This window comes from Schizosaccharomyces octosporus (assembly GCF_000150505.1).
Source record: "Schizosaccharomyces octosporus yFS286 unplaced genomic scaffold supercont6.2, whole genome shotgun sequence".
Lineage (NCBI taxonomy): Eukaryota > Fungi > Ascomycota > Schizosaccharomycetes > Schizosaccharomycetales > Schizosaccharomycetaceae > Schizosaccharomyces > Schizosaccharomyces octosporus.
In genome coordinates this window covers 3,435,784-3,460,735 of record NW_013185620.1, presented here as the reverse complement: position 1 = coordinate 3,460,735, position 24,952 = coordinate 3,435,784, and the positions used below count along the sequence as shown (strand labels likewise).

At 38.5% G+C, this 24,952-nt stretch overlaps 10 protein-coding genes across 10 annotated transcripts; 3 read left to right on the top strand and 7 right to left on the bottom strand.

The window, feature by feature from the left end:
* The first annotated feature begins 84 nt into the window (after positions 1-84).
* Positions 85-1,257, top strand: SOCG_00973 (uncharacterized protein). Its single transcript, XM_013163393.1, has one exon. The coding sequence runs from the start codon at positions 162-164 to the stop codon at positions 1,086-1,088; it is 927 nt and encodes a 308-aa protein (XP_013018847.1). The 5' UTR covers positions 85-161; the 3' UTR covers positions 1,089-1,257.
* SOCG_00972 (uncharacterized protein) lies at positions 656-1,956 on the bottom strand. The gene is made up of 2 exons (XM_013163392.1): positions 1,555-1,956; positions 656-1,512 (listed from the first exon to the last, which is right to left on the bottom strand). The coding sequence occupies exons 1-2, from the start codon at positions 1,772-1,774 to the stop codon at positions 1,223-1,225; spliced, it is 510 nt and encodes a 169-aa protein (XP_013018846.1). The 5' UTR covers positions 1,775-1,956; the 3' UTR covers positions 656-1,222.
* A 12-nt stretch (positions 1,957-1,968) lies between these two features.
* On the bottom strand, positions 1,969-4,639 carry SOCG_00971 (secretory pathway protein Sec18). Its single transcript, XM_013163391.1, has one exon. It carries the CDS (start codon positions 4,549-4,551, stop codon positions 2,170-2,172), a length of 2,382 nt encoding a protein of 793 aa, XP_013018845.1. The 5' UTR covers positions 4,552-4,639; the 3' UTR covers positions 1,969-2,169.
* Positions 4,640-4,916: 277 nt separating this feature from the next.
* Positions 4,917-11,067, bottom strand: SOCG_00970 (histidine kinase Mak1). Its single transcript, XM_013163390.1, has one exon. It carries the CDS (start codon positions 10,754-10,756, stop codon positions 5,981-5,983), a length of 4,776 nt encoding a protein of 1,591 aa, XP_013018844.1. The 5' UTR covers positions 10,757-11,067; the 3' UTR covers positions 4,917-5,980.
* Positions 11,002-14,114, bottom strand: SOCG_00969 (kinesin-like protein Klp3). Its single transcript, XM_013163389.1, has 5 exons — positions 13,336-14,114; positions 13,159-13,258; positions 12,998-13,071; positions 12,796-12,949; positions 11,002-12,738 (listed from the first exon to the last, which is right to left on the bottom strand). Exons 1-5 carry the CDS (start codon positions 13,444-13,446, stop codon positions 11,510-11,512), a joined length of 1,668 nt encoding a protein of 555 aa, XP_013018843.1. The 5' UTR covers positions 13,447-14,114; the 3' UTR covers positions 11,002-11,509.
* Positions 14,115-14,317: 203 nt separating this feature from the next.
* Positions 14,318-15,650, top strand: SOCG_00968 (mo25 family protein Pmo25). Its single transcript, XM_013163388.1, has 3 exons — positions 14,318-14,522; positions 14,582-15,034; positions 15,143-15,650. The coding sequence occupies exons 1-3, from the start codon at positions 14,421-14,423 to the stop codon at positions 15,575-15,577; spliced, it is 990 nt and encodes a 329-aa protein (XP_013018842.1). The 5' UTR covers positions 14,318-14,420; the 3' UTR covers positions 15,578-15,650.
* A 50-nt stretch (positions 15,651-15,700) lies between these two features.
* Positions 15,701-18,027, bottom strand: SOCG_00967 (mannosyltransferase complex subunit Alg9). Its single transcript, XM_013163387.1, has one exon. It carries the CDS (start codon positions 17,688-17,690, stop codon positions 15,981-15,983), a length of 1,710 nt encoding a protein of 569 aa, XP_013018841.1. The 5' UTR covers positions 17,691-18,027; the 3' UTR covers positions 15,701-15,980.
* A 77-nt stretch (positions 18,028-18,104) lies between these two features.
* Positions 18,105-19,085, bottom strand: SOCG_00966 (histone H3 h3.1). The gene has a single exon (XM_013163386.1). It carries the CDS (start codon positions 18,929-18,931, stop codon positions 18,521-18,523), a length of 411 nt encoding a protein of 136 aa, XP_013018840.1. The 5' UTR covers positions 18,932-19,085; the 3' UTR covers positions 18,105-18,520.
* A 1-nt stretch (position 19,086) lies between these two features.
* Positions 19,087-19,897, top strand: SOCG_00965 (histone H4 h4.2). The gene has a single exon (XM_013163385.1). The coding sequence runs from the start codon at positions 19,340-19,342 to the stop codon at positions 19,649-19,651; it is 312 nt and encodes a 103-aa protein (XP_013018839.1). The 5' UTR covers positions 19,087-19,339; the 3' UTR covers positions 19,652-19,897.
* Positions 19,898-20,049: 152 nt separating this feature from the next.
* Positions 20,050-24,915, bottom strand: SOCG_00964 (pentafunctional aromatic polypeptide Aro1). The gene has a single exon (XM_013163384.1). The coding sequence runs from the start codon at positions 24,845-24,847 to the stop codon at positions 20,129-20,131; it is 4,719 nt and encodes a 1,572-aa protein (XP_013018838.1). The 5' UTR covers positions 24,848-24,915; the 3' UTR covers positions 20,050-20,128.
* Positions 24,916-24,952: the final 37 nt, after the last annotated feature.

Here is a 24,952-nt window from a genome sequence, read left to right as displayed (position 1 = left end):
TTCTTGTTAAAACAAAGATTTCTTCATCTATCCTTGTTTGTTTATTAACGAAAAATACCCTATTACCTTAAATATTCGCTTATGCATAGCTTAATGGCTAGAAATTGCTGTCTAACGGTACATTGTTAGTTGCCTTCAACAAATACGCGACTGACAAAAACATGCCAGCGGCTTCATTAATAACACGTCTACGAAAGAAATCTGGGAATCAGGTAAAAATTGATAGTATATTTTCTAAAAGAAAAGGTTCCTCTGGATCCATTAGCAAAAAGAACGAACCTTCCACGATTCCAAGTCGGCATGCTCCATTGAAGATTTTTTCGTTTCAAATTCCTCCTATACTTCCATTAAATGATTTCACAGTATGCAATTGCATTGTAGAATTGATTCAGCATATGTTTGAGGATGCTAATCTCACTCGAGAAAGCCAATTGATGATTGCAAACTGCCCAAGAGTGATTGTAGAAACACAACTTGCTGGAGTATATCATTCTGATTTTACCAATGTGTCAAGGGAATTAGAAAAGGAAATTCAAATTGGTAATGTACGTCGTTTATACCTACATCGTTCCGATAGTTTCTCAGGCGAATCTTGCCTGGTATTACGATCTGAGTTGAATGAAATATATCAGCTCTACTTGAACAAACACAAAGATAATAAAGAATTACAGCTTTTAATTACAAAATTGAGAGAATTTTTGTGCACACATGGATCTACCTCATACTCCTCCGAAGAACTAAACCTTTCCTTACAGGAGAGACGGACTTTGACGACTGCTGGATTCCTAACTCTGGATGGTACTGATTCCTATGGGATATCTCTTCCGAACTTAGGTGTTTTTACCCACATTTTGCATTCAAGTCGCAAAGATCTTATTCAGTTTTTTAAGAAGAAGCCGTTCTATGAATGTATTGAAGCTTCTTTGTTACAAAGAAACATTTCCGTAACTGCAAGGAGAAAACACGAAACTTTTTTTGGTTGGAAATTTCGGCTTTGCGATGCCATTGGTGCCGGATTGATTGACGCTTTTATGACTTCGTGTGGCAGAGCATATCGTCTTACCAGGAGAGGTTTGGAATATAAGTAATATGTCGTCCTTCTTTTTGTCAGTATCCCTTGTTTTTTCCTTTTACGTTCATTTCCCTTGGTTTGTCCTTCACTTTATTTATTCAGCTAATAATATTTTCGGATTGTGCCATATGCTGTATAACTATATTTGCTTCAATTATCATGTTCCTTCTTGCCAATCGCTTCAAAAATTTTGTTAGCTATCTCTTGATGAACATAAAAATACTTCTTTGGATGGTTTCTCGTTTCAATATTTGTAAATGGTCGGCTCGTAGCAGCATCTGGAGTTTGTAGATCTTCAACATTGTACTTAGATTCCTTCCTTCTTCCTAGTAAATTTAAAGTAGTGAAAGTAATAGAATTATCCTTTAGTACACCTTCCGTTACATAGGACTTTCCCGCCCAGTGGATCAATCCCGTAGAAATTGTTGAAGCAGCACAAGCTAAAAATTTAAATTAATGTATGAACGAATATTAACTCTTACCTGTCGAAATCATAATCAGCCGTGTTGCAAGCCCCATGCCTTCTGCGTCCAAAAGCAGCATCAACGGAGATATCATATAAGTTAGCCCTAAGGAACCAACAGAAAATTTTTTGATATTAGCTACTGCCGTTTTTAACGGTGCTTCATAATGATAACTTATTTTCGTAGGAGAAGTACTTAATTGTCGCACTGTAGCTTTTATGAGTCCCGGTCTGATCATTATTGTAATACAATGATAAATAAATCTTGTCTAAATTAATTAGGTATTTAAATTTAACAGCAAAAACCGTAGGTACTTTTGATTAAGGCCAGCTTGAAGACACGCAGGTGGTCAAGGACCTTCCGTTAGGTAGTACGGGCAATCACACTTTTTCTGACTCAAACTAATATTTTAATTTAAAAATTATTTATGAGTTTACTTTCGCAACATTAGTTAGATAAATTATTTAATTGTCTTACACCAAATTATCATTAGTTATTCATAACATCTAACATATGTTTCACTGTTGCTCATAAAAAACATTACGAGCAATTTCAAACGACTATACAATATATAAAAGTATTTATGCTTTACGCAAATTATGATTGGGTTTAGTTGCTGACGATAATTTAGACTTACTCCATAGGTATTGCCTTTGCCAGACTTTCCACGAAACAAGAGGCGGTATCCATGTCTTGTTTAGCTGTTTCAGCAATCAAAAGGATTTTCGCAATTCCAACATCAACCTTTTCTGTACCCGTGTAGCCTTGTAGTCTTTGTAAAATATCTGCACGGACATTCGTATCAGCAAAATAATCTATAGACTGTAATACACGATCTAATTCTTCAATATTTCCGACATTGGGCACAGCCAATTCAGCATCAAAAGATTTTGTCATGTCAATCCGAGAAAGCATTGTTCTCTCTGAACTGGTAGCAAGGATAAGCAAACGGTGGCCCTTAGGGGGTTGCTTTTTGAAAAGCACCATTAGAGTTTGAAGCAACGTGTTTGAAAATCGAGGACCAATGGGAACCCAATCAATAAGACGCTCTATCTCATCCACAACGATTACACTAAGAGGACTTCTGTAGCTATCCTCAAACACGCCGTTCACATAGGATACTCTAGCATTTTCACTCATGCCTACCATACTTTCGGCAGTCACTAGCTTAATAAACGGAAAATCGGATCCCAAAGCAATAGTTGCTGCCAATGCAGTTTTACCTGAAGCTATAGGTCCTGACAATAAAACACTCATTAAACGAGTGCGTTCGGAGTTTTTAACCTGCTGAACAAATAACTTGCCTTCCGTAAAGATTTCTTCAATATGCTTTGCATAATTAATAAGACCACCCTGTACACGACTCTCAAGTTCTTCTTCACTAACACCAAATGCGGGATGAACTTCATTAAGAGCATTCAAAAAATCGTTGCGATTAACTTTAATGTTTTCCAAATCTCCAGAAACAGCAGCAGTAGTACCTACTTTGATGTGACGATAGAATGCAAAACTCGAAGCGCTTTTAATTAGACCAGCAATTTCAGCACCAGAAAAGTTTTTAGTGAGACTTGCCAATTCCATCAAATCCACATCATCCTCCAAAATTCCGTTGGAAGCCATGCGTCCAGTATGAATCTTCAAAATTTGCAGACGTCCATGTTCATCAGGAAGCGAAATTTCAACATGAACTTCCAAACGGCCAGGACGAACGAGTGCTTCATCAATCATGTCTTTACGATTAGTCATACCAATCACGAGTATATTATTTAATTGATCAACACCGTCCATCTTCGCAAGTAACTGGTTAACTACCTGATCACCGACTCCAGTATCACCTCCAGAGCTGCCTCTCTTCTTACAAATGGCATCCAATTCATCAAAGATAATAATATGGAGTCCAGATTCCTCTCCACGCTCACGGTATTCACGTTCGGCATCGGCGAAAAGTTTACGGACATTTTCCTCACTTTGACCGACATACTTATTTAAAATTTCCGGACCATTTACAATTTTTGGTTCACGGGCATTAAGCATTTTACCAATTTGACGAGCAACCAATGTCTTACCCGTTCCAGGAGGGCCGTAAAGCAGAATACCCTTTACGTGACTGATACCTAATTTCTCAATCATACCTGGCGGAAAAAGGCGTAAAGCAAATGCACGACGGAAAATGGCACTAAATTCGGTATCAAGACCACCAATTCCCATGTCTTCAAATTTAAAACCAGGTTGTAAAATAGCATTTGTAGCTGGACGCTTCATACTAGCCTTAAGACGTACTGAACTGTTAGCACCTTTAGTGAAATGGATTTCTGTTTGGGCAGTTAAAATTCCCCGAGAATCAGGATCCGTTTTGGTATTGATCCCTTGATCTGGCGAATCCGAGAGTAAGAGATCAACACATGAAATGGAGCGAACAGTAGCCTTTATATTAAAGGACTTGAAATCAAAGACAATTTTTTGTCCGGGAGCGAACACCTGATTTTGATAGCTATTGGCGAACAGCTGAGACATCTCTTCCCCATCCAAAGCTTCGTTGGTTGTGCGATTACGATTTTGAAAATCAACTTCTAATTCTAGAGCACTCAAGTAAGGTGCTCCATTGGGTCCATAAGGGTCATAACTTGCAACGTTCACTTGTTGGTTGAGAGACCAAGAAGCCCATTCTCGATGAGGTTGTGAAGCTCCCAAGCATCCTTGTGGAAATCCAGGCACAGGCTTTGTACTGAAAACTCTCAAATTGTCAACAATGATGTACTGCTCACGAAAATCCATTGGTGAGACAATAATACAATTCGTCAATGCATCTTCTGTAGAAGTAGCTTTCACAATCCGAAAAGGTCCTGAAGGACGGCGTACATCTACGTTTGAAGGCATTGGTAACTTTTGTTCAAAAGGGTTAGATGATGATGAGTGAGTACTCTGCCGTGAATAACTGCCACTCAACGGTTTTCTAGTTGGTGGCTCTACCGGCGATTTATTTGACATAAAAGGAAGCTTCCACTTCGAATCCATGATATAACTTGATGAATGGCAGATTTCTCTACCTTGCTTTTATAGTCAGAACTTTGCTTTAGGAAGATCCAATATGGTGTTTACCATGTGTTACTTAGTCCTTCGTTCATTCCGGGTAGCGTATGATTTCGTTTCCTGTTACTCAACACACTATACTGATGAAAAACAAAGTAAAAGCTAATAAATGTGTAAAAATTCATATCCAAGTTGATTTATTTAAGTATAACATTTTTATTCTCAAAATCATTGAGTGCCACTTGCAAATATCATATAAAAGTGACCTTAAAACGATATTACAGTTTTGAATTGTATAATTATATTATACTAAGAAATATTAATATAGATAATTTCACAAAAAAACAAAATGTGCGTTTGCTTATACTATTAAATTTCCTCTGCTACGATGTCGTTTTACTATTCAGCATTTATAGTGAGATATATCCTCAGTCAATTTGACAGTATGGGTTTCAAGTGTTTGGTTAGGAAAATTGACTTGGAGACGACAGGCGATTTCACCCATTACTTAACTCTGTTTTAAAATTAACACCGGGAATCTTTTTGTATCAGTTTAATAGGTTTACATTGGATTGTGACTCCATTGCTTTGTCGAATATCCTCACTCTGGCTTGAGTTTGGCTTCGAATTCGTAGCACTAGCATGTTCTGCAATGATAAAAAATATCAAAACAATTAGCATTGATTCAACTCGATTTTGCTGAACCGTACAAAAATCTCACCTTATATGTGAAATGCGTATCAAAGCAAGAAAAGTCATGCTTTTACAGATTGTAGGATAGTAACTTCAATCGGGCGTCTATTACGTGCAAAAATATGCTTGCATCTTTAACCAGCGTTTTTAGACACTTTGAAAACGTGAACGAAATTGAATAAAATAGAACTTCGACTTCACTAGTCTAAGAAAAATTAAAGGTTGTGGTTTTACTTCATACGATATACAAAAAGCGTGCATACTCTTTGAGTATCACAATCATAAGCAAAATATCTTTTCTTCTTCTTTTAAACATAGCTATATCACTCAGGATTTAAATCTTTGATAGATTTTGCTATTAAGGATGCTGTCTGTCATAATAAAAGTTTCATGAACATTTACAAATATTCCTCCCACGGGAATACATTGTCAAGCCATCCATAGTAAAAAGAAATAAACAAGTATATAAACCTAAAAGAATATACATACCAAAGAGATCACGTCCGTCCACCTTCGGCACGATTAGATAAGGAAATTATGAATATACGATGCACATAAATAATTTTTTTTTTTTTTTTTTTTTTTTTTTTAAAAAAACATAGGGTCAAAAATCTGAAAGCAATTAGTCACCTCAACCAAATTGTAGTATATGACTTGAAAGGAATTCCTAACGATCCGCATTTGCTGTTAATCAACATCTGCGATTCCACAACTGGTTGTCTCAATTGAGCCTCTGGTAATATATTTTAGATACGACAGAAACCAAATGCTTTAAAGTTATTGGTTTTGATAAATATGTATCGAAACCGCATTCTTCACAATTTGCGGCTACATGCGACAAAGCATTTGCACTCAAAGCAACAATTGAGGTAGGCTCAAGTCCACCTTGTAGCTCATGTTTCCGTATTTCTATACACGCTTGGTAACCATCCATAACTGGCATTTGCAAGTCCATTAATATCAACCAATAGTAACCTATATCTTTTTGCTTCCACTCTTCTAAACACTCCAAACCATTCATAACAACATCATATTCAACTCCCATCTTTTCCAAAAAACGACTAATGACCTTTATATTAATAATATTGTCTTCTGCTAAAAGAACCCTGAAACCGGAATTCCTCATATCGTTTCGCAAATTCTCGGTTTCGGCTTTCTGTTGGCCAGCTAACCTTTCAGAGACTAGACTGCTTCGCCGTACATTTCCATCTATTTGAGGGCAATCTTTATAAAAAATGGGGAAAAGTTTTGAAGGCTTTAATAAGCGTAAAACAAAATGGATTCTCGATTGATCAATTTCATGCTTTGTAAATACTTCCGAAAGAGCCGCTTTTTGCTTTGTACTGACAATGACAATAAATTTTGTACTTTCGTAAGATGCACACTGTTGAAGAGAGCGAATAAAAGAGATATAGTCTTCGTTCCTAGATAGATTTAAGACTATATGACTCACATTAGACTGAATCGGTGTTTCCACCAATTGACTATACGCCTTTGTGGGATCCTTAAAGGATACAATATCTTTTAATGTTTTCTCATCCAATAAAGTCTGAACAAAATTCACCAATGCAGCAGCACTAAACTTTGTATATGAGACAACAATAACCAAAGCTTTATAATTTAAAAGCAAGCCCTCTGATTGAGAACGATAGAGCTTCCAAAACAATATATTGCTAGGGTCAAGAGATGTCGAGCAGCAGCAATAGTTTGAAGTAGGAGCATACGGATTACTATATCCGTTATAATTTGCACTGTTTATCTTCTCCGCATAGTTGTCATCTTTATTGTTTTTATTTGCATCTTCAGAGTGCGATATTACCTCAATATTTTGGAACTTTGATTTTACAAATCCATCGTCGCATGATTGCAGGTTTGAGTCACTTTTCCTCTCAGGCATTTCATAGGGATGAAAACATACTGGACAACATCCATCTGGCATATCATAATTAAGGTACTCTTTGTCCACTTTAAATTTGGCAGTCCATATAAAATGCGTTCCTACACCTTTGATACTTCTACACTTCATTTCCCCGCCATGTAGCTCAGCTAACTCACGAGAAATGACTAATCCTAAGCCAGAACCTTGTTTGCGAGCATCAGACGCTTCAATCTGAGAAAAGGGCTTGAATATGCGCGACTGATCTACGGAATCAAAACCTGGTCCAGTATCAATACATTCCCACTTCAGCACCACGGACTGCTCTGTATTTAACCATTTCAGCACGGAGCAGAGTGTAATTACCTCACCCGTATCGGTAAATTTAATAGCATTGCTGATTACATTTAAAGCAACCTGACGAATTCTGTTACGGTCCCCAAAAAGTACATCCGGTATATTATGGTCAACTATAAAGTTTAGTTCAATTCCTTTATAAAATGCTAATGTGCTTAATGTCTCATTAGCATCCTCCATCAAAGCACGTAACGAAAATCTTTCGCTAGATAACTTCACCATCCCTGCTCTAACTTTGCTCAGATCCAAGATCTCATTTATGACAGCCAGCAAAGATTCAGCTGACTGCTGAATGACACGAGCATAATCTGTTTGTTCTGAAGATAGTTCGGTTTCCAACAGAAAGCTAACCATTCCAGTAATACCGATAAGGGGAGTACGAATCTCGTGAGACATATTTGATAAGTACTGCATTTTATCCCGTACAATTCTATGAGCCTCCACATTCGCCTCTTTTAGTTTTTCTTCTAATACTTTATGATCATGAATATCGGTGCAAGTACCCAACCATAAGTTAGAGTTATAATCCGCAGAGTTGTTTACACAGACAGACTTCACCAAGTGCCATCGGTAACAGCCGTCAGTTGAACGAAATCGTATCTCAGCGACGTATGTGTTATCCACATCAGATCCATTGCCAGAATTAGGAAGTAAACATTTCGCTCGATCATCTGGATGAACTGCAGAAAGGTAACATAGACCTAAGCTATTTTCGAAGGACAATCCTGAATAGCTAAGCCATTGGGCATTAGCGTATATTATACCATTTTTAGTGCTAGCGGCGAACACAATCTGAGGAGAAGCTTCTGCCAATGATCGATAATTATTTTCATTAGCAGCAGCAGTCGACTGCCTCTGAACTTCCAATTCAGCAACTTTTTGCTCATGTACATCGGTCATTGTACCGAAAATATGTAATATCGAGCCACTGCAATCAAGCATCGGAACAGCTCTGAAAATAAAGAAACGGTATATACCATCAAAGCGTTGAAGCCGTATTTCTTTAGTAAAGACCTCAGCAGAAGATAAGAATTGTTTCCAACCCTTCATGAAACTCTTAAAATCATTTGAATGTATGCAGTTGAATTGCTTTTCTAATAGTTCATCTAAACTAAGACCGCAATATAATAACATTCGACCATTGGCCCAAGCAATGGTTCCATCTGAGGGATCCGCAATGAAGACATGAACGGGAATTGAGTCTATTATGCTTTTCAAAAGAGAAAACTGAGGCGAAGCGCTACTAGATTGAATTTGTTGTCGTTCGTTACCATCATTCGGCTTCAATAGAGTATCATCTGATTTTTCCGTCTTTAAGCATTCTTTCTTGGGAAACGTCTCTTTTGTTTTCTGGAATTTTTGATTAAAACCTCGTCTTTTTTTATATACTAATCTCTTCAACCTTTGCAAAGAGGTGTGTTTTCTTAATGACGAGCTATTAACAGCAATTTTTGAAGATAACTTCGTGTCTCTATCGTATATAAAATGAAAATTTGTTAGCTTATCTTCACTTAATTTCATATTTGTATTCTCGCGGCAATGTTGACAAGCGTCTGCATTCTCAGATTTATTAAAACGATCGCCATGTTTTGCTCCAGCTGTTGACTCTGCATGAGAATTTGGCTGAAAATTATCATGACTGTGAAAAGAAGGAAGGTTACTTGGGATCATAGTAGCTTGACAATTTGTGTAACCTGCGAAAAGGAAAGGAACCAAACGATTGACGCATGATATAAGGTTTTCAGGATAGGGAACCAGATTTGATTTGAAAGAAAGAATTGCTACAGGAAGTCGATTAACTGAAGAATTAGAATTCACACTTCCTGGGTATACGAGGGGAATATGAACTAAACTCAATGCGGTATCATGCTCGAATTGGAATTGGCGATTAAAATAGTCGTTAACTGTTTCATTATGGAGATCTTTAGCATCGCTAGAATTCTCATCCTTCTTCTCGTTAGAATCCAAAAAAGAAGCTTCTTGAAATCCCAGGAAAAAAGGGTTTCGATTAGACTCAGGTTGAACGGCGGGGCTACCCAAAGGGGATTTTGACCACGGCGACAACAAGCTTTGTTCAAACTCGTCGTACTGATCCTCATGAGCATTTTTCGAACTGAACCACTCCGACCAATAACCATAATTGTTTGTATCTCCATGTAAATTATTTTTAAATGAAAGCGAAAATGGAAATTTACCTGAAACGTTATCTTCTTTCTTTTTGGGATTATCGACACCACCTATAGCTTGAGGCTCACTAACTCCCTCTGTAGAAGAAGTACCAGTGGAAATTGGAGACGGTTGACTGAGAAATGGAAGTCGTCTAGTATATACTAAGGTTGTTTTTCGTTCCAGAACCGCTTGAACGGTATTATGATCTATCAAAGGGCTTTCCACTGGTGGTAATCGTTGGGAATTATAAATTGTGTCCCCGGTAGTGGTAGAAGGAAGTATCCTAGATGAATCAAACTGTTTTGAGTTTGATTTGTTGTCATTTTCAAAATTGTTGGTATCATTCTTTTTATTATATGCTATAGAACCTTGATACAAACACCTTAGCTTCCACGGAGTATTATAGGGATCTGAAACATCGCACGGTTCTATTAAAGATAATTCGAGTGCAGAATATTGTTGTGTAAAAATGTCGGTAATATTTCTCCAGAGGTGAGAAACTTCGGTAGTAGATACTAACAAAAACGCAGATTCAGTGAAATTAGGATACTGACTTTCAAGAGGATCCGAAGGCGCACGTGACCATTCGGAAAAGTAGTCAGCTTCGAATGGCTCATATAAAGAAGAATTTGTCGAATCTCGGCTACCAATATTTGCTGAAAGATTTTCTTTGCTACTAACAGAAGTTGATCCACCTAAACCTTTTATTGAATTGGCGGACGAATTGTTCTGTTCTAATGATCGTTGAGAAGGAAAACTATGCGCATTATTGGAGGCAATGCGCGTTTGGAAAAATAAATCTGGTTTATCTAGTGATTGTCTGTGTTGCATTGGAAGACGAGGGTAGTTTAAACTAGAAGAGATACCCTCAGTGGAACTGGATAAGTTCGAAAAAGGCAAAGGATGAAGGCCCTGCGAATTATTTGGAACAGAAGCCGATTCCCCTGATATAGAATCCGCTGGTGATTTATGAGATCCTCGAAAAGAGTTGACGATCTTTGAGGACTTGATAAATTGTTCATCCATAGCAGCTTTTAGCTTGTCTAAATGAGAAGGGATGACATTCTGTGATTCAGACTCTTTAGAAAATCCCATAACTAGTTAATCCAACGCCGGAATTTGCAATGAAATTTCCCCCAGCGGCAGACGAGTGTATTACAAGATTAAAGTCAACAAGATTCAATGCGATGATCGAAAACAAAGTGCGAATAAATCAAAATAAAACACAAATTAGTACACATCCAATAAATTTCAAATATAGAAACTAACCAACATGCACAAAAATCTTATGCTTTACTTAGTCTAGTTAAGCAGCGCGCCAAACAATCAATAGCCAACCGCCAGAGTTTTATGGATAACTTTCTAGCATTCAATTAATCCACTCTAACCGTGAAATGTGCAAAGGTCAAGTTCTAAATCTCCTGGGTTTTTCGAACCCCGTTACCTTTTAGTGAGGCTGAACGACGCCTAATTTTTTGAGGAGAACCCAGCGTCGATATGATATAGTACATACATCTGGTAAGATTGATATTGTCCAATAATGGAAAACCGCGTAAGTACTAATTAATAAGGCATCTTCGAATGTCAGAAAGAAATAGTAGAAAAGAAAAGAAAATTTTTATGACAACAGTTCGACAAAGTAGGATTGTGCCAGTAATAGATTGCCTGTCATTAAGGTAGAAAAAAACGCAGAGCTAGAGACCATAAGGTATATAGTCTTGGTCAAAATGTAGTTATAGAATTCGTAAGTAATGGAGGACTCTCGACTGGTGTTTCCTTTTTTTATTATTTTTTATAAACGAATAAGTAGAAAGAAGTAAACAGCAGCTTCTAGTGTCATTCTCGGTATTAGTGTCCTCCTTGAATCTTTTTTACGACAGTACCACTTCCTGGACGTTTATTAGCGGAAACAGCCTGAAGTAGCCGTTGTTGAACATACACCAAAGACGTTAATGATGTATCCATAGCGCTGAGCTTTTGTAAAAGTAGTTCACGTTCTTGGTTTACCTGGTCTTCGTCGTGTTTTACTACGCTGGACGGGGTTTCAACAGTCGAAGATGTTTGAGAAGTAGCACCCATATCCTCTTTCCTCCGATGATTTTGTACTAACTCGACGTATCGTTTATGAGCATCCCCCAAAGCATCCATAAGATATGAAAGCTGTTGGCGAGTAGAACTTAGTAAGCCATCCCGATCTTTGAGCTCGGTCTGTGCTCTCGCATACAATTGTTCAACGGCCTCCGCCTTGGAAGTGTCAAGAAGCTGTGACCCAACACGTGTCGAAGTGTTATCCATTCCAAAATCCATGTCACGAAACTTGTCTATTGACGTGCTTGCCAGTGAATGGTTTACAAACGTATGATCATGCATCGAATGATTCTCTTCTCCTTCCAAAAACAGATTTGAAGGGTCTTGTTTGCTAGAGAGTTTAAGCTTCTCGAAAAGATTACAATCACAATGAGATAATAACTCTTTGTAAAAGTGCAGTTTCCGCTTCATTTCATCCATCGAAAGCTCTGAATTAACGACCACCTTGTTTTTTATATTCTTCGCACGATTACCAAAGCGAAGCGTAGACAGCGTTTCGCTGGCATTGTAAATACTAGGAGAACAATTGATAATCAGTGTTGTTCGAGAGTTACCTCCCAAAGATTCTTTTAAGATTCTGGTCAGCTTAGAATCACGGTAAGGTATATGACCGTGTTTGTTTTCTGTTAGTGAATTGATAACCATTCCCAAAGTGGAAAGTGAACGGTTGATTTTTTTTGCCTCTTCGAGCGTTTGTCCTACGGCACCGCTTTTACCCACACTTTCGGAACCCGCAAGGTCTACCAGGAAAAGACGACCACGCCTTGTTTCTCCAGATGAGTTATTGGTTTGTACAACCTCTACAACGAATATCGAATGTGATCGAGAGCTAGTGGCATTCATGTTTGTACTAGCGACCGCTCGAGAATTCATCCCTTGATTCAAAATTTGAAATGCTTCTGCTTCACTCGATACATAGACAGTTTTTAGTCCCTCAACATAAACACCCTGAAGTTTGTTTTCATGGACGGTCAAATGATCATTGTCAGCTATCATGAGTTAGTATCTCGAAATCGAACACAAAAAGTAAATATGGCAAACCATACGAGAAAGTAGATCCCGGATTTTCTCCATATAAATTTCCATATAAGAAACCTTCACCTCGTATTCTGTTGTTGAAGGAGACGATCGGATTTTGTCGAAGATTCTATGAAGCATTCTCGGAGTCAAACCCGAATTCTCAGGATCTCCTTCCACACCCTAGTTATTTCGAGATCAGTACATTTCTTGCTTGGACATCCGTCATACCATCATCGTGTACGTTTTCCCAGATCCCGTCTGGCCATAGGCTAAAACGGTACCATTATATCCTTGGAATAGATCTATTCATTAGCAAATAAAATAAGATTATAAAGATTAATGAGGATTAACGGCGAGATTTTTTTCAAGCGTCTTCTGGATTTTCTTACCATCCACTGTAGGTTTGATAGAATATGAAAATAGATCTTCTTGAGTGCTATCGGCTCCGAAGACTCTGTCGTAAACAAAATTTCCTGTGTAGTCATTTGTCTAAACAGTGTTAGCAGAACCGCTTGAAGAGTGTGATACCAAAAGCCAAAAGATTCGGTAAACACATAACTACAAACATTTATATGCACAGTATTTTCATTTAAAGGTGATACAATTTCCTCAAATCCTAAAGATTGCTCAAACGAATTTGATGGACGAATTCTCGAAACAACTTTTACAGAAGTCATTCCATAAACAAATCAAATCTATCGGGTATGACAAAGTCGATTGCAACGATAAATTAAATAAAAGAATTGAAAATATAGAAACAAAGGAGTTCACTCGCTTTAAGGGAAATGAAAAAAAAAATTTGAATGATGAAGAGGAGAGAGTGTGTGTGTCTATTTTGACTTTTTGGATTAGCAAAAACCAACAGAAATATTCGAAATATTAATTAGCAATGGACAATAAAAGTGAGTGGAAAGAGAGGCATTGAAATTCCCTTACGTCCTCCCTGTCAAAATGTCAGTGTTGGTCAGTAGCAGTTGGTATTACAGAGCTATGTAGTCGAGTTTATTCAAGGTGCTTACCTGAAACGAAGATGCATAAAAAAGATTAAAAAGAAAAAGAGAAAGAGAAAGCCAACAAATATCATTCCAAGTTTGAAGGCGAATGCTATTGTTCCCTGCCAAAGTCAAGCACTCTGCATTCCAAAAAGAAGCGTGAAAACACGTTGTGATCCTGTAAACTTCAAACTACTCAAGAATAGATAACTTATAAACTGAAAAAATGTCCTTTTCCGAATTTGGAGTTTCTCCTGTTGGTTTGTTTACTATTGGAATATAGCGTATTTCGTTATTATCTTACTGTAGTTTGTAAGATGATATTTATTTACGTTCATTGAAATCCAGCAACTGAAGAATCGTCGTTTGCAAACGTCTTTCATATTGTTTTCTAATTAAAAAAATAAAGGAACTAGCTGCTTCCAGTTCTTTTGAATTTTCTCCATACCTATTCCATACGCATCTTACTTCATACCCCCACTTACTTCCTTAACCTACATAGAATCACCCCACCTAGGACATACATTGGAAATACAAAAAGTCTTCATCGTTTGATTTATTATCCCCCACGTTTACCTAGAATCACCCCCACCCTGCACCATATACAGACAGGATGGAATAAATACAAGAGAGAGCAGAATATCACTTAACGATTCCGCATGTCGTTTTTATTTGCGAAACGGCCTAAATCAAATCAGGATGTTGTTCGCAATCTTTGTGAGCTATTGCATCGCGTAGAGGGAATTCAGGATAAAAAAAAGGTACGTAAAGGGAGAGGAAAGATGACTTGAAGAATGGTTTTACTAATGTAAACAAATAGTTGTTTGAAGAAATTGCAAAGAACCTTCAAACCTTAAGGATTTCTCTTTGTGGTACTTCAGAAACGGAACCTCACGCAGACCAGGTTTCAGAATTGTCGTTGCAAATATATCAGTCGAACGTGCTTTTGCTTCTGGTGCGAAACTTGAGAAAGCTGGACTTTGAATCCCGCAAGGATACGGGATTAATCTTCAGTGCTATGCTTCGTAGACAAGTAGCTTCCCGATGTCCTACTGTCGACTATCTCATGGGGAATACCAGTATTTTCCCTGTCCTCATCTCCTACTACCAGTACACTGAGTCTGCCTTTACGGCTGGGACTATTCTACGTGAATGTGCCAGGCATGATATTTTGAATCAGGTGTTGCTAGAAACAAGTCAGTTTTGGTTATTCTTCGATTTAGTGCAAGCTCCTAGCTTCGATATTGCCAGTGACGCGTTTTCTACTTTCAAGGTGAGTTTTCAAACTTGTTTGGATTTTTTCACATACATTAGAAAAGATGCTTTCGTTTTGCTAATATCATCTCTTTTCTTCTACTTTGATTACTAACCTCTTGAATAGACACTATTGCTAACGCATAAACATCGTGTAGCAGATTTTATATTTAAGAATTTTGATCGATTTTTTTCAAACTTTACTGTCTTGTTGAATTCCGAAAACTATGTCACTAAGCGGCAATCGTTGAAATTGTTAGGAGAAATCTTACTGAATCGTGCTAACTACTCGGTCATGACAAGATATCTGGCTTCTGCAGAAAACTTAAAATTAATGATGATTCTGTTACGAGATAAAAGTAAAAATATTCAGTTTGAAGCGTTTCATGTCTTCAAGCTCTTTGTCGCCAACCCCGAAAAATCCCCAGAAGTAGTGGAAATTTTGCGACGAAACAAATCTAAATTACTCACTTATCTTTCTGTTTTTCATAATGACAGAAAGAATGATGAACAGTTTAACGACGAACGCGCATTTATATTAAAACAAATCGAACGTTTATGATACCACTATTTTTCTCTTTTTAACGTCGTCTTTCTCCCTCATGCGTTCTTTAATACTTCATTTTTGATTTATCTTTTATAACTTTCTACTTACCTTTTTCTTTTTTTTTTTTTTTTTTTTTTTCTTTTTTTTTTGTACCTGTCTTGTAAATTAGAATAGAAAAATTAGTCTTAATGTTACCCAACGATAATTACTTAGCTTATGTTTTGCATTTTATACAGGCTATTATTCATTAAATATAAAAAAATATACCCAAAAAGGTGTAATAAAAAAGTTTTACTTCCTAAATCTCAAACGAAAGTATCATTGTTTTCCAATGGAAGCGTAAAAGATAGGTTGAAGGTATGACTCCAAATCGATCACTGAATTTCATATTAAACGTCTAAAGCACGTTGATGTGCAATTACTGAGGTAAAGTAACGTTTACGGGCTTTTGTGAAAGTACTTCATATCTACCCCACTTCGGTTCGCTGAAAGGAACTGAAAGAGCTCTTCCCAAAAATGGAGTATTCTTTGTGTCAATAAAAGGAAACATAAACAAAACCTTCCAACCAGGTTCCTTTGAATAAACCAACTCATGTCCGGTTGGCTTTGAGTGAATAAATTCTGAATCTATTAAGAAGTCACATTCTTCCAAAGAGACATAACGTGTAGGTTCTTCATTATTCAAGTCATTCATATACATTGGCGTTTCAAAATATCCAGGGCGATTCCACCAGCTCGTAGTATTGTCTTCCTTAAACTCAGCGGGCAGAATTCCATCAAATTCACTCTTAACATACTTGAGACGAGCATGTTCGGGAAGGAAAAAGCTGGAAGGATATCTGTACCACTCTTTACCAACACAGATGTTCGTAATAGGGTTTTCCGATGCTTCCAAATAAGTAAGAGCAGGATATACGATCATCGGTGCATTGTAGTTTTGGACAGCCAAAATTCTGGCAATACTGATGAATCCCATTAGAGCGTAAATGATAAGAACGAGTATGCGTACGGGGAACGTAGAGCGTGCTCTACGAGTCACACTCGTATAAAGGTTCATGTTAATTTTAACAAACATATCCAAGCCGACGGCTCCAGCCAAGCAAAGTACAGGATAAATAGGATACATAAAACGCTCTTCCTTGTGAGGCTGCAAAAGGAAAATTAACAACCACAAATAGAAGGGAGATATGACAGACGAAAGGTCAAGAAAAGAGTCTAAATTAATCCAATTGGTAAGTGCCGCAATGAAAACAAAAGGACCGCATACTAAAGCAAACCAAAAGGCAATATTATGTTGTAGAGTTAAGTTTGCAAAGTAGTACCACCACGGCTCAGTACCATAAATTTCGGGACCACGACCGTCTTTAGCGAAAACATTATATTTGACGATGTTCCAAGCTACAAATTCGAGTTTTTGGTAAAAGAAAGAATCAACAGCAATACAAATTGCTGTTATCAAGAGGCAAACCAAACCAGCTTTCAGCCAGCGAGTAATTAAAGGTACAAATTGGCGTCTGATATCCATAAGCTCGAGAAGAACAAATGGGATTGACAAGGCAGCGGAAAATGGCCAGCCCAAAATTGCGCCAATTACGACGAACGAAAGTACTTTCACGGTGCGTCTGGTAGAAGGGAGGCTAAGCTGAGCGGACAAAGAAAGTGTGACCATATTCATGGCGAAGGATGATGGGAGAAAGCTAGTACTAGCAACCCATATACCAGAGCTGACAAAAAGAATGGACGTAAGATGAAGGGCCACAGCACGGTTGAAATTTCTCGCAACAGCCTGAACAAGGGTAGCCTCACAGAAAGCTGAAAAGCAGGCCATGACACCACGGACAAAATAGAAGACATGGAGGCGACTCAGTCCCATTGATTTAGCTACAGCTGCGGGAATAGCATGCAATAAAACATAAAACCAACTTCGAATGGAGTATTCAGGCGAGTACTCCCATGTTTGAAGACCATAGCCATATAAAAGATAGTGCAATGGTTCCCAATAGTTGTACACTTCGTCACAGTCATCAATCACGCGAAACGACGCGGATGTAAGACGTAAAACGAGCAAAATGCTAAATGTCCAGAGGAAAGAGACGGGCAATGACTTTTTATGTGGAGTCGACGGCATCCTTGAGAAGATTCGTAATTTTACAGAAAGACTATTTTAAATGAACAAAAAGGAGTAACTCCTTGAGAATGAAGACAAGCAGAAGAAACCGAGAGAAGGCAAAGATCGCGATCAGCTACTTGTTGGTTTTAACAGCTTCGACAAGGTTATAGTCGTTTTAAAACTTTATAGAGATCAAATAGATTTAAAAATTCATCAGATAACTGAGTTAAAATATCGATGAAAATGTTTTAACACTACTTTCCCAAAGGCGAGGATGGTAGTAGTTGGCCGATCGTAGTAAGCCTACAGTGGACTTGACATAGCCTATTGCAAACTTACGAAGCAACTTAATTTCAAAGTAAACTATATATATTTTTTTAAATGCAATACGGGACCTCGTGAATCTCTATACATCAGCTTTAGCCATACCTGCTTCCAAACGCAAACCGGAATTTTTCAATGCTTACAACTTTCACCCAGACAGATCCTTTTCCTTACTTGCTTAGTTGGATTGCACATGTCCTGTAAAATACAAAACTAAAACATAATTATTATTATTACTATTACTGCTTCAAATCATTAATGTACACGACCCAAATAGTCAGATTTGCGAGGCATCTTGTCCAATAAATACAAAAATATTAGGTCTTTCGACAGAAAAATGAGTAAACGAAGCTTTTAAAACTACCGTCTGTCACTTCTTTTTCGTCATGCTTCTCATTGCATTCCTTCAAGCACCTAAAAAAACACCAGTTCAAGACCACATTCCAATATGACACAGTTCATATATGGTAATCACAAATCACATCAAAAACGACACGACATGAAATTCATCTTCGCAACATCGCTTAAGCACGTTCACCACGAAGACGACGGGCCAATTGCATATCCTTGGGTTGAATGGTGACACGCTTACCGTGAATAGCACACAAGTTGGTGTCTTCGAAAAGGGAGACAAGGTAAGCTTCGACGGCTTCTTGAAGGGCACCGACAGCAGAGGATTGGAAACGCAAGTCAGTCTTGAAATCTTGGGCAATTTCACGAACCAAACGTTGGAAGGGAAGCTTACGAATCAACAATTCAGTAGACTTTTGGTAACGACGAATTTCACGAAGAGCGACGGTACCAGGACGATAACGATGAGGCTTCTTGACACCACCAGTAGCGGGAGCGGCCTTACGGGCGGCCTTGGAGGCAAGTTGCTTACGAGGAGCCTTACCACCAGTGGATTTACGTGCGGTTTGTTTGGTACGAGCCATTATAACTTAGTAAAAAATATTTCAAATAAAGGTGTTATTGATCTGGTAAATTCGAATATCCTAAAGTTGGAATGAATTCGAATTCCTTGGTGTTGGTTAATGGTAAGTTCTGATTCCCTCGACATATATAAGTACGCGTGGTCACGCATCTTCATCGCATTTGGGGTTAGGGTTTTTGATGAGGAAATGAAACATATATGGAACGTATCACCTTTTCAACAACCTGTCAAACACCAAACTTTTACACAGCAATTGCTTTGGAAATTATAATATCGGAATTGCTTACGCGTTTGTAAAGCAATTGCCTCTGTTCTATATCTTCCTTATTTTCAATTAAGGAATTGATCTGTACGTTCGTCGCGTAACTTGATTATATAAATTTTTCTCTTTTTTTCCATTCATTGAATCATGTCTGGCCGTGGTAAAGGTGGTAAAGGTTTAGGAAAGGGTGGTGCCAAGCGTCACCGTAAGATTCTGCGTGACAACATCCAAGGTATTACCAAGCCTGCAATTCGTCGTCTTGCTCGTCGTGGTGGTGTCAAGCGTATTTCTGCTTTAGTCTATGAAGAAACCCGTGCTGTCTTGAAGTTGTTTTTGGAAAGTGTCATTCGTGATGCAGTCACTTACACAGAACACGCCAAGCGTAAGACTGTCACTTCTTTGGACGTTGTGTACTCTTTGAAGCGCCAAGGCCGTACCATTTACGGTTTCGGTGGTTAAACAATATTCTTCATTTGTTTTGTTGATCGTCGTTCATGGACATTGCATTAATTTTTCTTTTTGTTTCACCTTCTTTCCTGTACACCACATTTTTCTTTCAAATTCGTTTTCATGTGCTTGTCTATTCGCAAAAAGCCTGAATGAAGCATGAATGCAATGATGAAAGGTTCCGATTCTAATCCGGTAATAATTTATTTTAAACAGTTAATATATACCTATCATTTTTCTTTTGTTTCTTGCATTCCATCTAGTCTGCGTTTGAATCTGTAGAAGTAGTAAGTAATATGTATATGCGAAGTGTATGTATATTCCTTCTCCAAGATGTATTGATATTGGATTGAAAGGGTAGTTGATGGAATATGTACGACAATATGTAAATTAAAAATTATCTTTACAAAACGCAGCTATACCATACCATACCTTCTAATTATTTGACGCCAAAAAAGTTTTATTCAAAGTAAGCTAACGTTGACTTATTTATTCAATCACCTTCTTATATACCGGCGAAAAAGGAGGATTCATACCAGTCCACATTTGAAAAGAGGCAAGTCCTTGACGCACCAAAACCTCTAAACCGCTAGAGCAGCGCCATCCATGTTCAGAAGCAACACCCATCAAAGGAGTGTGCAATGGCTTGTAAGCCATATCCAAAAATATGGACTGTCTATCTCCAGTGGCAATCAAAGCCTTCACCAAACGATCTACGCTTTCAGGGAGTGCCTTGTCCGCGGGAACGGTTGATATGGCTGAAGCAATTGAAACACCATTCAAGTCTTCGGATGTTACCTTATCGGCATCCAACACCTTAATATTGTACTCAGGAGGGAATACATTTTGAACGGCATATGAGTTAGCTAAAGTGCGGTTCACAAGGTAAATTTGTGAAACACCCAAACGATGAAGTGTGTAGATAGCAGCCCGACTTGTGCCACCTGCACCAATTACTAAAGCGCTGGATTCTGCCAAAGACATTCCATCTAAAGCAGCAGTAAAGGTATCATAAATACCACGCCAGTCGGTATTGTCACCTCGAAGGTGCAATTTTCCTTCCTTCATGGAAGGAATGACAGTATTCACAGCTCCAAAAAATCTTGCTTCGTGACTTAAATCATCCATATATTGCATGATAGGCAATTTGTAAGGAATGGTAACATTGGCTCCACCAAAGTCAGGGCTACGAAGTATACCTTCTACTTCCTCAACAGTATCAGTTTCGTAAGCTTCGTAAGAATGAGGTAGACCCAATAACTTGTACGCAGTATTGTGAAGTACTGGTGATCGCGAATGCGAAATCGGCTTACCAAAGACATAGAAATTCTTGGGAACAATCTCACCAATCAAAGCCAAAGCCTCATTCAACTGCTTTACACTCAATTGACCTGGCGCAGCTTTAGAAGGCAAATCAGGGTGAGTTACGGGCGTTAAGAACTTGTTGAACACTCTCGAAAGTTGTCCCTTGCCACCCATATTAATAGCAATTAAAGGAATTTTCATCGTACTGGTTACGGACTTGCGGAAATTCTCAAGTTCCAAGTTATCTTTAATATCCTTAGCAGTACCGACAAGCTTGATAATATCTGCAAAGGAAGATGCCAAGTCAATCATTTGCATCCATTCTTGAGGACTAGCCCAAGACCAAGTACCAGAAAGATCATGCCAAGACATTAACAACTTAGTATTTCTCTTGTGTTCAAAGATTTTCGTTATACTTTCAATACTCCATCCCAATTCGACATCAACATAATCGATACCGTAACGAATAGCAGATAAAATTAGCTCAAGAGCATCTGCCTCTTTGTCGTCAGGGAATAATCCGCCCTGCTTCTTCGTACGAACAGTAAAGATAATGGGTAAATGGGTGTGACATCGAAGCAAAGCAACCTGCTCTGCTACAAAATCTAACGTCGGAACACCGTTCTTACCTTTAGGATCCTTCAAGTGATCAACGCGAATTTCAACAGCATCACATCCCAAAGTCACATCATTTAATAGGGGAAGAGCTTGTTGGACGTCAGGGAAATTCAAAGTCAAGAATGCAGACCGCTTCTTCTCCTTAAGCTTTTGCAGAGATTGAGATTTACCCGTAATAACTTCCAAAAATCTAGACATTGAATATTCTATCTTTTCCTCTACTACTCTCTCATCCAAAACAGGGCTGATAAAATAGTGTGAGCGGCATTGACGATACCATTCATGGCGTCGTGCATACACATCCCGAATGTTTTCTTGATCTTTGTAAGCAGGACGACTGCTGTCCTTTGAAAGATAAGAAACTATGTGATCAATATTCCTATGAACATGTAAAACAATGCCCCCGCTCTTTACATAATTTTCAAGCAACTTGCGTGAGTCATTCATCTCAATTACACCACCTCCGCTAGCAGCAACAAATCCATAAGGACGTTCTTGGATGAATTCACGAAGTAATTTGTGTTCTTCAAGACGAAAAGCATCCCATCCAAGTTTGAATATTACCTGAGTGATGGGCATAGCCAAGCGATCCTCCAACCACTCATCCAAATCAATAAACTTCATATTAAGCTGCTTCGAAATTATTTTACCAATTGTTGTTTTACCAGCTCCACGCATACCGATTAATATAATTGAAGCATTCTTGCTCAAAGGATTCTGTTGCTCAACTTGTTCAACGGTAGAACCGTAAAGTGAAACCTTGAATGACTGTTTAAGGACGTCCCACCAATAGGGCCATGTTTTCTCGACGCATGCTTTATCAATAACAACAGTAGGTGAAGGTGTAAGGAGAGCCAACAAGCTAAAGGCCATAGCAACGCGATGGTCATCGTAAGTATAGACACCATCAGTAGGAGATTTCAACGTCTTGTAGTCTTGACCAAAAATATAAATACCGTCTTCTAATTCACCAGCACGGACACCGAATTTTGCCAACTCATGAACCATCGCAGCAATACGGTTACATTCCTTAACTCTTTGGTTGGCGATACCAGTGATACGAGTGATAGGGTCACCCTCAGCATTGGAAGATACTGCAGCCACAACAGAAGCAGTTAAAAAGGCATCCGTCATGGTTTCCATATCAATAGACTCGAGTGGCTTTAACTGACCCTTAGGGGGGCCTTGAACCGTCGTACTGTTAGCGGTCTGTTCAACTAAGCATCCCATAGGCTTTAGTACATCCCTAGCAAAACGAGAATCACCTTGCAGAGAAGCACTTCCAATATTAGGAACAGTACATTTTGTTCCAGTAATAGCAGCAATTGCTAAAGGATAAGTAGCAGAACTAGCATCACTTTCGATTTCGTACTTAGAAGGACTCTGGTACTTGGCACGAGGTATATGGTAAGTGTTTTCTTCCGATGACGACTTTTCGACAATAATACCAAAAGACGCCATCATGGCAATAGTCATGTCAATATAAAGTTGCGAAATTGGTTTACCGCCAACTAATTTAAGTGTAACAGGTTCGGATGCATAGGGAGCACACATAAGGATTGATGAAACGTACTGAGAAGAAACTGTGGCAGCAAGTTCAATAACACCACCCTTTAAACCGGTTGAAGAAGACGTAGAAAGGGGCAAAGAACCTTCCTTTTCTAGATACTCGACTGTACAACCGTTGTTTCGTAAGGCATCCACCAAGGGACCTATTGGACGAACCTTCATTCTATGGTTACCCGTAAGAACCACACCATGTTCCTTATCCTGAGTTGGGACTAGCGCAGAGACACCTGTTAAGAAGCGGGCAGCTGTTCCTGCATTACCCAAATAAAGAGCATCTTTAGGGGCACTCATTTTACCACCACTACCTTCAACAACAAGAGTTTCTCCATTATCCTCCCATGAAAACTTGGCTGCTCCAAGGGATTCTAAGGCAGACATCATAAACTGGGTATCATCAGAGTGTAGCATGTTGGTAAGACGGCATGTACCTTGTGATAAAGCAGCCAACACAAGAGCACGATTAGAAATAGACTTAGAACCAGGTGGAGTAATCACGACGTCTAAAGAATTTTCGGTAAAATTGTCGACCTTAACATCAGAAGAGAGAACAAAGCGGATATCATCGTCTGAAACTACGGTGGCATGCTTTTCATACGTCTCACCAATAGCCTTCAAGATAACAACACGCTTTTTGGTTCCTTGATTCTTTTTGTCAACGGCCATGGTCAAAATAAGATTCTCAACAGGACAAGTCTTAAAGCCGGCATATTTTTTTATTTTAGGGTCATTAACGCTAACAGGTAAGTTATAGGAAACAAGGCATTTGGCCAATCTTCCAACAGCATTGGGTTTTAAGATACCCAAGTGTCTTGCAAGTTCAACCTCTTTCATCATGCCAATTGCGACACATTCACCATGAAGGATTTGAGGGTACAAAATGGCTTCATAGGCATGTCCAATACTATGACCAAAGTTAAGCAAGTTACGAAGACCACCCTCACGTTCATCGAGAGTCACAACTTCACACTTTGTACGGATAGAAGAAAGAATAATCTTCTGAAGCAAATCTTTAATCTTGGAAAATTTATATTCACCGGAAACTGCTGGCTTGTGAATTTCTTCGATAAGAAGAGCAGAGTTGTTTTCCAACAATTGAAAGTCCTTTTCATTCCACATGGCCGCTGTTTTAATGATTTCTGCTAAACCATTGATGATTTGGCGAGGAGGCAAGGTATGCAATACAAGTAAATCCACATAAACTCTCAAAGGTTGCCAAAAAGCGCCAATTAAATTTTTACCAAGAGGAGCATCAATACCGGTTTTACCGCCAATAGAAGAATCTACCATGGCTAGCAAAGTTGTTGGCATTTGAACAAAACGAATACCACGCATAAAAGTGGCAGCAATGTAACCAACTAAGTCCCCAATAACACCACCGCCCATGGCAATTAATAGAGTATCTCTGGTACAAGATTGCGAAAGCATCCAGTCCTCGATCTCTGCTTTTGTCGCCCGACACTTGGATGATTCACCAGGAGGAATTATGTAGCTCAAAAATCTCGATTGAGCACCATTCTTTTTAATAGTATCTCTAAAAATACGCTCAAAAGGCTCCAAATGATGAGGTGCAATGTTAGAATCTGTAATTACGACATACGTTGAAGATTGAAATTCCTTCAAAATTTCTGTAGCAACGTATTCGTCTAAACCAAAACCAACCTTTACGGTCTCCTTGCCAAGAATAGGAACCGTAATCAAATCTGATTCACTTGACATATTGCAAGTAGAAAGCCTATACGGCAGAAATCTCACTCGACCCGTTCAAGAATGTGGTAGCGGTTTGGTGATACAATACGATACTTACACTTAAAGATACTGAAC

Excerpts from the sequence above, each read along its gene's own strand:
- SOCG_00973 (XM_013163393.1), top strand. The coding sequence starts at position 162 with ATGCCAGCGGCTTCATTAATAACACGTCTACGAAAGAAATCTGGGAAT.
- SOCG_00972 (XM_013163392.1), bottom strand. The coding sequence starts at position 1,774 with ATGATCAGACCGGGACTCATAAAAGCTACAGTGCGACAATTAAGTACT. Across the intron at positions 1,513-1,554 it reads GCTGATTATGATTTCGACAG|CTTGTGCTGCTTCAACAATT; the intron begins GTAAGAGTTAAT and ends TTAAATTTTTAG.
- SOCG_00971 (XM_013163391.1), bottom strand. The coding sequence starts at position 4,551 with ATGGATTCGAAGTGGAAGCTTCCTTTTATGTCAAATAAATCGCCGGTA.
- SOCG_00970 (XM_013163390.1), bottom strand. The coding sequence starts at position 10,756 with ATGGGATTTTCTAAAGAGTCTGAATCACAGAATGTCATCCCTTCTCAT.
- SOCG_00969 (XM_013163389.1), bottom strand. The coding sequence starts at position 13,446 with ATGACTTCTGTAAAAGTTGTTTCGAGAATTCGTCCATCAAATTCGTTT. Across the intron at positions 13,259-13,335 it reads AAAATACTGTGCATATAAAT|ACAAATGACTACACAGGAAA; the intron begins GTTTGTAGTTAT and ends AACACTGTTTAG. Across the intron at positions 12,950-12,997 it reads GGAAAACGTACACGATGATG|GGTGTGGAAGGAGATCCTGA; the intron begins GTATGACGGATG and ends CGAAATAACTAG.
- SOCG_00968 (XM_013163388.1), top strand. The coding sequence starts at position 14,421 with ATGTCGTTTTTATTTGCGAAACGGCCTAAATCAAATCAGGATGTTGTT. Across the intron at positions 14,523-14,581 it reads GAATTCAGGATAAAAAAAAG|TTGTTTGAAGAAATTGCAAA; the intron begins GTACGTAAAGGG and ends GTAAACAAATAG. Across the intron at positions 15,035-15,142 it reads ACGCGTTTTCTACTTTCAAG|ACACTATTGCTAACGCATAA; the intron begins GTGAGTTTTCAA and ends CCTCTTGAATAG.
- SOCG_00967 (XM_013163387.1), bottom strand. The coding sequence starts at position 17,690 with ATGCCGTCGACTCCACATAAAAAGTCATTGCCCGTCTCTTTCCTCTGG.
- SOCG_00966 (XM_013163386.1), bottom strand. The coding sequence starts at position 18,931 with ATGGCTCGTACCAAACAAACCGCACGTAAATCCACTGGTGGTAAGGCT.
- SOCG_00965 (XM_013163385.1), top strand. The coding sequence starts at position 19,340 with ATGTCTGGCCGTGGTAAAGGTGGTAAAGGTTTAGGAAAGGGTGGTGCC.
- SOCG_00964 (XM_013163384.1), bottom strand. The coding sequence starts at position 24,847 with ATGTCAAGTGAATCAGATTTGATTACGGTTCCTATTCTTGGCAAGGAG.